A 13,281-nucleotide genomic window follows, 5' to 3' on the forward strand; every position below is an offset into this window, starting at 1 on the left:
TCGAACTTGTGACGGTCTCAAGGTGCAACATAAGTGCAACCATGTCCACGATGCGCATGTGATTGCGATGATACGAGGTGCGGGAGCACGCAGCAAAAAGTGAAGAAGGCGCGTGCGTCGCGGCAAATGCGTCACGGTTATCCGGTTAGACAAAAGTGCAGGGGACCACATTTATTTCGACATCTTAAGAAATTTTTTTTCCTCTTCATCAAGGTTTCTCTTGCAGTCATTATTTTCACTGGATTTGTATTGAGAGTTTGGAAGAAGAACCAGCTCAGATTTCAAGCCTATGGTGCGCGTGACTTACGCGGCATGCGTCAAGCGTCTACAACGACGCATGTGTCACGCAACCAGCGACTCGTAGTTCTTGGTTTCCTATTTCAAACCTCATTCGATGTATTACGATGTGGTGTTCGGCTTTAATCTCGTCAGTGCCTTCGCACTATATGTTTGCGACGTGCACGTCATCTTCGACGAACCACTCGATGCTGGTTTTCAGAGCTGCATACTAATTCAGAGGAAGGCAGAAGGAAAGCTGGCTAGCAAGCCCGCAGCGACAACGTATTGATTCATGTTCGCGAATTACGCTGTGCTGAAAACAACCTTTTCTTTGAGATAGCTGGGGACTGAACGATTCTGCACACCAGTGGGTACACGATTCCACACGAAAAAATCCGTTTTTCCTTACAGCTGAACGACTGGGGACCGGATGTGTTCAAGATCGACGAGCTCTCCAAGAACCATGCACTTACAGCGATCACCTATGCACTGTTCAGGGAAAGAGGATTGATTAAGGTTGGTTCCTCGTGGTATTCTCCTAACTACTTAGTCTATTAAGAAAAAGTCGAAAAAGCGCCTCCGCAGGAGCGATTTTGCTGCGCTTCCGCAACGAACTGCACACTATTCTCTGATACTGCATTCTTCTACAGTACGGTTGTCATAACCGGATCATTTAAGACGTTCGAAATTCCGTCATCCGTGTTCGTCACGTATCTGCTGAACCTCGAACATCATTACCGAACCAATCCCTACCACAACCATATACATGCCGCCGACGTTGCTCAGTCAATGCATGTCTTGCTCACTTCTCCAGTGCTCACCGTACGTTTAGTATTCACTAGACTCTACTTGACATCAGCTCCATGAATCCTTGATTTTCAGGAAGTCTTCTCCGATCTCGAAGTTATGGCGGCAATATTTGCGGGTGCAATTCATGATGTGGACCACCCGGGCTTCACCAATCAGTACCTTATCAATTCTAGTAGGTTTTCTTCGCATACCTGTAGCGAACCGACTCAATTTTCTTTTTGATTCCTTTCGTCTTTTCTTTCGGAAATTTGTCTTCTTTCCTTGTATCCTCTCGCGCAAAATTCCTTTATTCACTTGTAAAATTCTCTTTCTTCTTGTTACCTTCCAAATCTTACTGAGGACAGCTTCGTTACCTCCTAATACATATTTCTCATTCTTAAACCTTTATGATCTCTATCTTTTTATGTAACCATAGAGACAGTGGTGCGCTTTTTCGTTTCAATTTACCGCCACATCAACCTAAACGCGAATCGAAAAAGCCCTTCATCTGCCTTTGTTAATTCCATTTGCTTGCTTCAACTTCAGCTTTGAAGTTAACTCGTTTTTCAAGCAAAGCTTCTATGTTTTCGTGTCGTTTAATTTCGTTTAGTTTTAGATCTTTAATTTTTGCTAAAAACTAAAGTGCCTCTTCAGGTATCAGAAGTTGCATTATTGCAGATAATGAGTTGGCCATTATGTATAATGACGAAAGTGTGCTCGAACAGCACCATTTGGCTGTAGCATTCAAGCTTCTGCAGGACTCCAACTGCGATTTCCTATGCAGTCTCTCGAAAAAACAACGGTTACAGTTCCGCAAAATTGTTATTGATATGGTACGTTTTTGTGAACTCACGGTTTCGTTTCCGTTTTTTTTTTAATTGTTTGGTTTGTTGATGCAAAGAAACTCTGTTTATATGAAGAAATTGCATCTGAAAACTCAGTAGTTTTTCTTCTGTTCCACGTTAAACCATTTTCTTTGCCATATTATATGGACATCAACGGACTCTTCTCAGTCTTACTCTTTCCTTTTTCCCCTTTTAATAACTCTTAAGCATCGGTTTTTTTATTCTAACAAGTTTTGGGTTCTTTTTGCTGAGGTTTCCACTCTGGACAGAGCAGAGCTGATTGTTTACTTCCTGGATATTGAGTCGCTAGCGATTTTTTAATGTATTTGAACTGTGTGAGAGGATTTCTCCGTTCCAACAGCGCTCTTTCTGGGCATCTCCCAGGCTCGTTTCGAACTCGAATGCGCTTTGCAGCCAGCGTAAAAAAAACGCTGCAAATCCACCGCGACCACCTCGTCAGCCATCTGCATTACTGCATGGCTTTTACACAGCCGTGACGTCAGTCTACGAACCTCACTCTGCTCGCACTCTGACGTCTTGACGGTTAGCAGCCACTCGTCTACACGTAAGGGGCTTCCGCTGAGGAGGTCTTCCACGGTACGAGCGCGCACGATCGTGAAACTCGTTACCGTCGACAACTGGTCGCTGCAAACGGCCGGAAGCAATCCATCATTGTCGCGCGCGACTCGTTCTTTATGATTTGGTGAACGATTCTGTGTTTAATTGTACTGAGGCCAGAAGGTGGTCCTGACCTTCAATGAACCTCGACATCGATTTGCTTATCATCGTCTGTTCACATATCGATATGACATGTATGCCAAACTGAGTCATTTCCGGTCCTAATTCAATAGTAGGTCCACGAGTGCTGGCGTCTCTTTGGCGCGAGAAAAGAAAAGGGGTGAATGTAAATACGATCCTGTCGAAATTTTGTGAACACTATCGATGTGCAGGGGATTGTTATCATGTTCGGTGACTCTTGTAACAATAATGGAGCGAATTGTGCTTCAAAATTTTGTTGGGATCACATTAACCAGGCGTATTTTATTGAAATGTTTTTTGGAATGATGTTTAAAACGAAACCGATCTGAGCAGAAAAAAAAACAAAGTCGAGTATTCGCAGGTGCTTCCTGGAAAGAGTTTCGAAAGTGTCCGAGTGGCTGAGCGCTTGTTAGAAGTAGAGCAGGAAGACGTAAGCTGCCAGATGCTGACATGCTAGTCTTCATTTGAAAAGGGTTTTCCAGATGCCGAGCCCTTAAAATGTCCATTATCCGGAGATTAGAATTAGAGAATAATTCGAAAGATATGGAACACATGCACATTTCTGTTGCCTTATAAAATGAAAAAGTAGATTCAAAATCTCATTATTTTTCATCTCACCTGTATTTTGTGCATTTAGCTTCCTTTTTTTCACACAGACTTCTAGTGTATTTAAAACAGTATTGAAGCCTGGAATTGCCGTAAAGTTCCAGATACATTCAGAAAATATTTGCAAGAGTTGTTCAGTTCCAATCTCTGAGAAATTAATTGAGGTAATTATGTGGAAAATTTTGAGCATAATTCACTGCCTTTTTTTCAACAAGATCAATCTCTCATTTCTCAGGATCTTATGCTATAACGAGAAATTGAAGGATAGGAAAATATTATTATATATTAGATTAGTAGGTAGTATTATTTATTGTTACATAAGGGCTGATTAATGCTTAAGACTAGAATCCTGTGATTCTTTATGGAGGGTGAAAGCGTGCAGTTAATTTGTTTGACTGGTTGTTGGTCATCTATTTTCGACAAAATTTCAAACACTCACAGCGTGCATTATAGTAAAGCCATTCGAATATCATTTGAAATCTCTTTTTGATCGTAATAAAGAAAGAGGGATAAATTGTCTGACCTTAGTCAGTCCGCTTGGGATGCGCCACCACTTTCACTTCAATTCAGAATCGTCTGAGGTTTACGAACGTGTAACTGGTCTTTGCAATCACTTACAGGGGCTAGCCGATGTTTTTATCCTCCCAGACAAGTCTGGTACCAATTTAGTCGGTCCCGGAGGGATGAAAGGCTTAGTGAGCACAAGAGCGGATTCGGACATCCGATCGATCGTGCTGGTAGCGGAATCTCTAATCGCGCCCACAGACCGTTATATTAGGATTATATTCGAGAAAACGGCATATGCAAAAAAAAAGAATGAGGAAGGAATGAGGAAATTTTCACAGCAGTTTTGAATTAACTTTTTTGTTCTATTACGACATAGAGATACCAAATCTTTGTCCCAGCGAGGAACGCCTGGATCGATAAGGGAGAGCGATTTTAGTCAAACTTCCGACGAACACCCTCCACAAAAAGAACATTGAATCGAATCTTCCATTCTTTCTTCGGTCACTTCTTCGAAAAATTTCGGAGAGCACGACATGCAGTGAATTCACTATCAAAGACGAATATTAGCGTGATAATAGGAACAAAAACACCTTCACTTCTCAATAGATCCACTCGCATCTCCGCGCTCAAGTGATAAATAAACTTTTCTAGCAACTTTCTTAATAACCATTCTTGAAAATGTGTATTCCGAAGTTAAGAAAATTTCTGTGAACTCGTCTTTTCACCTTTGAATATCAAAAATTCAAATCCGAGACCACTGTTCACGATATTCCATCCTCTTTGCAACACTTGCTATTTTCACTCGTCATTCTTATCCGACAAAACAAAACACGTTCTAGGTGCTCTACAAAGGTACTGTAATATATTAAGCAAGTAGGCTTCATCAACCATTGTTTCCACCTGTATTTAGCACCAGATATACCCTGCTGTACATATTTGGTAACGTCCCATTCTCTGCCCTCCACTTCTTCACAAATCCATTCATATCTCCGCCTTCCGCTGATAACAAAGCATTTCTGGCAATTTTCCTAATAACCATTTTTGGAAATGCATTACATTGATTACCTTGACTCTCGTTGATCTTCGAACTGATCGAGCGGGCGCCAGCAATTCTCCCATTTGTCCCGATCGCGTACCAGAGTCACCCAATGATTCCTCCCTTCGCGTGGGACACGAAGAGCATCATAATTTTCTTTGAAGGACTTCGTGAAGAAATCTGACCATCGGGTCGGCGGTGTTCCTGTTGTGCGTTTAATATCGCGGGGAACTCAGTCGCTCATGGCTCTGGTAAAACGGTTGTCGTTAAAGAGTATCACGTGTCCGACCCACCTTATTTTACTTTCCTTGGCAAACGCGGCGGCGTCTCTAATTTTTGATCGCTGACTTAGGAGAGGACTTCGAATCCCGTCCCTCTCTTGCGTGAAGCGGGATAATGCTAGCATCACTCTCTCATTTGCGCGTCCAATACGCTCATCGCGTTTTCTTCGTGCTTGCGAGATGCCCAGGTTTTCAAAGCATAGGTCAAATCAGGAAGTCGTGTCCTCGTGCCCACCTCGGGGGCCAGGTTGTTCTTTATGTTCAATTACCGACCCAGATGAACGTACCTAGTGCATTCGAACATGTTCCTTCCGTTGAGCGTGAATGGGGCACCCGAGACCCATCCGTTACGCATGAACATCGTCTTTTGCAGTTTCAGCACAAGACCGATGCTACCACCTGTTTCGCCGAATTCGCTCAGCATTCGATGTCATCAGCAAAGCGCAAATGGTGAAGCTGCATCATCAACCTTCACTCCCATGTCGTCCCATTCCAACTCTATCGCATTGTGTTCTTGTGAGTGGATGTAAATATACTGCTGTAAAGTCGTGAAGTTGTTCTACAACTTTCGAAGTACCTTAGTGTACTAAGTAGAGACGCCTTGGTTGTCCAACGCATCCATGACCGCTTCTGTCTCAACTGAGACGACCGCCTTCTTCAAGTCGATGAAGATGAGAAAGCGGCATCTTGTACTCTCGTGATACCCCGATGAGTTTCGAAACAGTGTGAATGTGAACAATCGTGCTCAACCCTTTTCGAAACCTGCTTGCTCGCATGGGTGTCCTTCATCCAATACTTTTTCAATCCTATTAAAGACCACTCTTGTAAAGAGTTTGTAGATGACCGACAGTAAGCAGATTGGGCGAAAGATGCCGATGTCATGTGGATCTCCCTTTTCGTACAACATGGTCTTGCTGGTCTTTCACTTTCCGCCAGGTTATGTGTAAAGAGCCTCGCCAGTGTGTTGATGAGGACTGGCGGAATGTTCTTCAGGTGTTCTGGTCTTATTCTGTCGGGACCGGCTGCCGTATGATTTTTTACCGACATGATAGCCTGTCGTACTTCGGGCGAGAGAACCTCTGGAATGACATGTCCGTCTTCCCTCAGATGTTGAGGACGCAAGTGGACATGATTGTCGAAGAGATCAGAGTAGAAGTTGTAGATGATTTTCCCCATTCTCCTTCTCGATGCAATGGTTGTTCCCTTTGGGTTTTTCGACGAGCATGGCGAATGCTTTTTCTTGCCTCTGCAGCTTCAGCCAGCACTTCTGCTCTTCTCTCTTCAAGGTTTTCTTTTATCGCCTCTCTACAAAGTTTTGCGAGCTCGAACGTGAGTTTGGAAATGCATATTACCTGGCAAATCCTAGCAGAAAATATGCAAACCAGTCTTTTGTCTCTGAACCTGCGTCTTCTTCCTTTGAAAAATATGCATTTAGATGAAAAATCTACTTCAGCACTGGCTAGATCCAGTACACTCGTCGCTAGATGTAACTCACTTTGAAAGGTGCAGCTGTGGGTGTCCGCTAATAATCATAACGCGAATAAAAGCGAGGTTCTCGAGTTTTGTGGATGATAACTCGTAAGTACGTAATAGAAATTATCCATAACTCCTCCTCTCCATGGAAATTCGCCTCTTCTTCATTTTTCACGTTTAGCTCCTGTAACGAAAAAAAGAATAGATGTAAATTTTCCACAGGGCTATGACCAACTAATGTCACATTATCAAATGCTATTAGAATTCCCGCAAATCCTATTTGCTATGAATTTCATTGAATATTGAGCTAAATAACGTCATGCAAAAAGTTCCTTGCGCCACATACATTTCTGCTATTGACTTTACACCTTTTGCAAATAATTTATTCGCTACCACAAGGCAAAACTCATGAGTCCACTTGTAAGGCACATAAGAACGCTCAAATTACTGCAAGGCTACGAATCCTTCAGTTGGAAACCTAGAATGCTCGCTCACTTCTCACTGTCCGTAGACCGACCTCAGTCGATCTCAGGACTTTTGGGTTGATCAGATCTCTCTTTGAGGTACATGCTACAACACACCAACGTATACTAACCACTGTTCATCCCATCTTGATGACTTTGAACTTGTTGGCGCGGAACTTCGTCGAATGTCATAGCGCAAGGCGTGTAGAAGTGAAGAGTTAGAAGCAAAATACTCAAAAACGTGAGACATCCCCCGCTCCCTGTGGTGATGCTTCCGACGGCTCTACAGTAGATTTCCGCGTGGTGGGACCATCTTTTGAAGCATCTGATGCTCGGAAACCAACCATCCGCTGCATTACAATTATGTGTTGGTGGGCAATTGAACAACCCGTAACAGCTAACGCGATTTTACACCACAAATAATATTTTTTCGGCTGAACTCTATAAGAGCGACTAAAGTAAACAAAATTGCAAAAATGGCTTCTTAACTATCACTAGAGTATTTATGACGTAACGGGCATTTTTTCTTCACTTGGCGATAAAACTAACCGCTTTTGCAGGTCTTTTCTGTCATCGAAGACAGACACTTTAGACACTTCGTCCTTTTATCAGCTTTGTGAAGAGGTTTCGAGAATTTTCGAACGGAACAAGAACGAAAACTACGTAGAACGTTTATCTAATATCTTGTAGTTCATTATCGATGTTGGATTTGCTCAGACGGATGAGCGCACCTTTGATTTGAGCAGGACAGAAACAAGGGGGAAGGCCGAACAGAGAAGGAGCGTCCATTTTGCGAGACGGTTCGCTCCGTCTCGGTCGAGCAGATCCAGCGCCGTCTTTTCATCCATTCCTTCCTCCTAATAACATCACCAATGCAAGAACTGCACGGACAACGACAAATTTTGCCAGACTGTGAGATTGGTTCAGATAAAACCATAAACAAAATTCAGATAAACTTGACCTAGATTTTATTTATACTATTCTTTTGGTTTTTTAAATAACTTTTTCACTTAGATAAACCTAACATAAATTTGGATAAAAATTCAGTGACGCAGTGACACAAAACAGCTAAGGACATATAGAACGTGTGAGAACTTTAAAAACAGCTGAGATTCTGTAGTTGACATCAGCAAAAAATACAAAAAAATAAATTTAGTAAATGCAGAATATAAGTTGCTGAAATACGATTTCTGAATTTCTATTTCAAAATCAAGACGTAGAAAGTTTGATATGGTGAGAATAATAGCCTGCGGACAATCAGTTGTGATCTGTCAGCCCGAACTAATGATGCGATACTCGCAGACGTACTCTCCAACAACGAAGTTTTGTTTAGAATCTACCGTAGTCGGCTGAACTTCACTTTCTGCTGTGGAATACGAGTGCAAAGTGAATAGTGGGATGAAATGCTCTGCTGTTTCTTTAGTGTATCTAGAAGTGCTCATTTCTTCGAAAAAGATCTTTGATTTCTCAGTTTTGTTTCGTTTGAATCGTTCAAATATCAGTTACATACAAAAATACTCCTTCTAGAGATCAAAGAGGAACTCACTGACTTTTCAATGTTTTTTCAGTTTATTCAATGCTTTTTGTCATTTTGCCTATAGTTTCGGAGGTTCGTTCCAACAAATCTCATCCCTCTAGTTGGGGGCCTTCTCAGGTGTAATTTTGCTGTTCTTCTTTTCAGGTGAATAGAAATCAGGTGTTCAATTTATTTCTACATTTTGCTCTAGAATAAATGTGCATGCAACTCGTGGACACTAGCAAAGAACTAAATTACGCCGTTCTCATAAAAACGTGCAGCGGCGCTTGCTTGCTTGCAATTTCCAATTCCTTTGCTCTTCTCTTCAATATGTCGACGTTGACCTGTCAATTTTTTCATTATGAGATGGCTTTTGAATATTTGATTCACGAACGTCTCCGAATTAATTCAGTTTCACTGAAATTCCCAATTATATGGTAAGAGATAAACTGTCTAGCGTTAATAAACCCGACTGGATTGCGCCACCACGTTCACTTAAATCCAGAATCATGATCAAGGTTCATGAACAGTTGTCTAATCTACAAAATGGCGAGAAAAACGCCCTAAAAATTGCCCTAAGAAATTAATTTTTGCTAAAATTTTCCATACGCATTTTTCTAATAGTCATTGAAATCATTTTCCATTTTTCAATTTAGCACACATTCTTTCTCACAACTTTCGTTTAAAAAACTCTCGACGAGCTGGCAAAAGAGCGAAATATCTGTATTTCCACTTTTAGCAAGTATTTTTCTATTAGAACGTAATTAACGTAACGTGATTTCCAAAAAGTTGCGAGCTTGAACATATTTCGGAACAGACTTTTTCCTCTAACGAGAGAGAAAGGAACGCAGCTTTGCACCAGTTCTACATTGGATAACAACGTGTTCAAACCACCGCACACTAAAATTTCACTTTTTTTACCGACTGAACATTTTCTCAGCCATAAATTTGTATTCCATTGTATTTGTCCCGTATTTCTTCCTCGCACAGAACCAAACAACTTTGCGACTTTAGAGTAAAAACATAGTAAAGAGAAGGGAACAATACTCAAAGCCCAAATTTAGTAAGGGATTCTTAGATAGATTCGAAAAGAGAAATTAGAGTGGATCAGATAATCCGGAGTATATCGCGAACTTGGGCGATTGGACTCACGACTGTGGTTGCTGACGCTCAAACACCTTGCTGTCGATCAGAATCACAAAAAAAAACAAGCAGGCATTACTTAGTCAGTAATCTTTTCATAAAATATCGTAGTGTTCTGACTCAACTATAAATTAAAGATGAAGTGAGCTTTTTTTCCATTCTAGTACCCAAAAAAAAAATAAAGCGGAGATGGGGGAGGGAAAGGGTGCTAGTTTTGTGTAGAACACGTTTTAAAGTTGTCACTAGGAGACCTTGAAACACCGTATTTATTTTTTTTTCCACAGTCCTGACCGAGGCTAGGGCAACCATTTTTTTTCATTTTTCTTCGCACTTTTTTGTACTATTCAGAACTTCTACTCTTGTAGAAGTGTCAAATACTGTTTGGCACGATTTGCAAGTGTTTTTGTCACCAGAGAATTTTAAGGCCAGCCAACCATGTGTTGCATACACGCTTTATTTGACTACCGTGTAAGATCGAAAACAACGTAATCTTATCGTTGCGTATTGCAAATAAGATGTTAGAGTTCTGTCAACAAACCGGTGAAATTGAAAATTTGAAGGGTTAAGTTCATAAATTCCAATTCAAAATTCAGGAGTTTGTAATTTTAAGGAGTAACATATGTAGCTGTCATTTTTTTTCAATTACTTCCATATATTATAATTGTATGTGTACAGCTGCAATGCATACACACATGCAATACATAACTATACGTCATAATATACATATTTAACTTTCTAAGTAGAATTATGCATTTCTGAATCCAAGGAAGTTCTCGAAAATTCGAAAAAGCTGTCTACGTAATCTACGTACACAATTTGATGCCAGCATTGATTCAGCAAAAGATTCCGCTTTATTTAGGTGCTTGCCACGGATATGTCGAAGCATATGTCCCTGTTGGCCGACCTGAAAACAATGGTTGAAGCGAAAAAAGTCGCCGGGAATAACGTGATCGTCCTGGACAAGTACAACGACAAAATACAGGTACCCGCGTAGCGCTTCACGCGCGTTGTTGTTCACGGTGCTGTCGCTGTGTCGCCACTACGATCCTCCACCTCAATTCAGGTCCTGCAATCCATGATCCATTTGGCGGATTTGTCCAATCCTACGAAACCTATTGAACTGTACCGACAGTGGAATTCACGAATTTTGGAGGAGTACTGGAGACAAGGTGACCGCGAAAAGGAGTTGGGCATTGAGGTGTCGCCGATGTGCGACAGAGGGAATGTGACTATTGAAAAATCTCAGGTATGTATGTCAAACATTCATGTTCAACGGATTTCTTTTCGCATAAGAAAAATGTTTGTTCGTGAAACTCTGACTGTTAGGATAGTACTCAACAATTCAGCAATTTTAATCCACAGCCTATTAATCCTGGAAGAAAAATCCAAACGTTACAAAAAGTACGATGTTCTTCATCTGTTAGGTATTTACGCAAAAATGTGACATTTAATGTAAGTTTTAAAGAAACGCTTGTACTCTTCCAGAATCAAAGAAAAAATACAAATTAGAAGTAGATTAAAACAGATGAAAGCAAACTTTACATCTGTTTTCTCTTCACAAAAAATCCGAGCATCCCCTCTGTGGTCCTCTTGTAGCGTTTCCAATTTCCTATCATTTTTAACCTACACTTTTTTCTATAAAAAGAATAACGGTCAGCGAATCGCACATTCCGCTCTTCATCGTCACTCATTCGAGGCGTTCTTACAATAAGCCTTTATTGAAAACAGAAGCTCTCACCTTTCCTTTACGTGAATTTTTTGGAAGTTTCCAATCATGTCCAGCTGCCGACTTCAATACTTTTTTACTTTTCGCTCTTTTCTAAATTTATTATTTCGTAACGTTTATGTGCTCCTGCGTTAGTGTGCCCATTTTCTTGGGAAAATGTTGCTGTAATCCTTTCGACCGGACCAAAACAAAGGATTTCTTGTGGATTTTCGGTTTAAACATTTTCTACAGCTAATTACCTCCTCTTTTTCCTCTCTCATTACTTTTTATTTGACAATTATGGCTTTCCACCACAAATCAAACAATTAATATCCCAAAGAATACGTCCCTGCCAAAATAAAAAGACGATGACAGAATTACTATCCAATCATTGTTGGCATCATTATTGGTATTCTTATATATTCAAATGTTTCATTTTTCAAACTATTCTTCATCTGAAGTGAAATATTTACTACTTTGAAAAATCTTAAATTCGCACTCTGCTTCATTTCAGTACTTCGTACGATTTGACTCGATCTGTTTGAATATCTTCATCAATCACATTTCATCCTTATACTTTATATCCTCGTATATTCTTTCATTTTGTTGTTATATTTTGGTTTTATACCACTCTACACATAGAAAACAGAAAAGCTGCATTTAGTAACTACATAACACACGACGGCAACTCGTATTTGTTTTTCTTACCTACTGCTACCCTTGCGATGTTTTGTTTTTGTGTTGGGGCAATTTTCAAATTGAATTTACTACTACACGATACTTTATTTTGGTGAGGTCACGTCAACAAAATCGAGCAATGATTTGTTTGAGGATACCCAGAATACAGAATTCCTAGTGGTACAGAAATAAGTAAAAGAAAACTTAGGCATGAAGTGAAATTACCGAAAAATTGAAGGAATATTTGGAGTGTCTCTCAAAGCTATTAATTTAGGTTGGCTTCATTGATTATATAGTGCATCCGTTGTACGAGACATGGGCAGACCTCGTGTATCCGGATGCGCAGAATATTCTCGATCAACTCGAGGAAAACCGTGAGTGGTATCAGTCGCGGATCCCTGAGGAGCCGGAATCGGCTCGTTCAGAGAACTCGTAGTCACCAATTATTACTTGCCTGCTGTCTGTCGGGTCGTTTTGTTCACGCTTAGCTCTGTTTTCACATCTCTTTCACATCCTTATATTCGCATATTAGTTGTTCATTGCCGGGTGTCTCTGCAACCTGCGGTCTCTGCGTCTCCAAACTTCCTCCTCGTACTACGTTCTTCCTAGGATCGATGCCTGATTGTTTACATTAGATTCTCATGTAGGTGCTTCACGTCTCTCACATTCTTCGTTTTTTTCCTCACTGGGTCGCACTCAGTCTAGTCGTTCCCATCTGTGTGTTGACGTTCTACCGCGCTTTACTCGGCCAGTCCTGCCAAGGTTCTCGTTTAGCAGCCGCTGAGTTGCCATTTGTATTCCTGTATGTTCTAGCGTTAATTCATTCTCTGACAGCCTGTTTTGTGATAATTGTTAATCTACTTATCCTCCTTTCTCGCAGAAGAAAAGGTGTTGCATAAGACGAAGCTTTAATTGAAGTACCAATGCCATGCACTTAATAAATTTCTATTAAATAAAGTCTCATGTATAAGTTGTTGATTGGAACATGTTATACTACAGTATACACATTAATATCCAATAGAGTAGCGAGAAAGAAGTATAAACAAGGTACAAACATCCTATCAGAATGTTTTGAGTTATGAAGAGAAGTCACGATAGCGATAACCTGGAAGGCGAAGTTCGTTGTGGGTCCCAGAGGGCAAACGCAGTAGATCCCACACAAACACATCACAAATTACTATGAAGGTAGTCCTCGTGATC

General features: G+C 40.7%; 1 protein-coding gene across 3 annotated transcripts in view; it reads left to right on the forward strand.

Moving 5' to 3' along the window:
- RB195_019666 (uncharacterized protein) overlaps nucleotides 1-12,517 on the forward strand; it is a gene marked incomplete at both ends in the record, with an annotated part of 31,029 nt that extends 18,512 nt beyond the window's left edge. For all 3 annotated transcript variants that reach the window (XM_064187619.1, XM_064187621.1, XM_064187620.1), the window contains 7 exons: nucleotides 691-795; nucleotides 958-1,101; nucleotides 1,162-1,261; nucleotides 1,747-1,901; nucleotides 10,558-10,680; nucleotides 10,762-10,944; nucleotides 12,356-12,517. In XM_064187619.1, the coding sequence (XP_064043500.1) occupies nucleotides 691-795; nucleotides 958-1,101; nucleotides 1,162-1,261; nucleotides 1,747-1,901; nucleotides 10,558-10,680; nucleotides 10,762-10,944; nucleotides 12,356-12,517 (972 nt within the window). The remainder of the gene's footprint in view (nucleotides 1-690; nucleotides 796-957; nucleotides 1,102-1,161; nucleotides 1,262-1,746; nucleotides 1,902-10,557; nucleotides 10,681-10,761; nucleotides 10,945-12,355) is intronic.
- Nucleotides 12,518-13,281: the final 764 nt, after the last annotated feature.

Source organism: Necator americanus, chromosome II (assembly GCF_031761385.1).
Source record: "Necator americanus strain Aroian chromosome II, whole genome shotgun sequence".
Classification (NCBI taxonomy): Eukaryota; Metazoa; Nematoda; class Chromadorea; order Rhabditida; family Ancylostomatidae; genus Necator; species Necator americanus.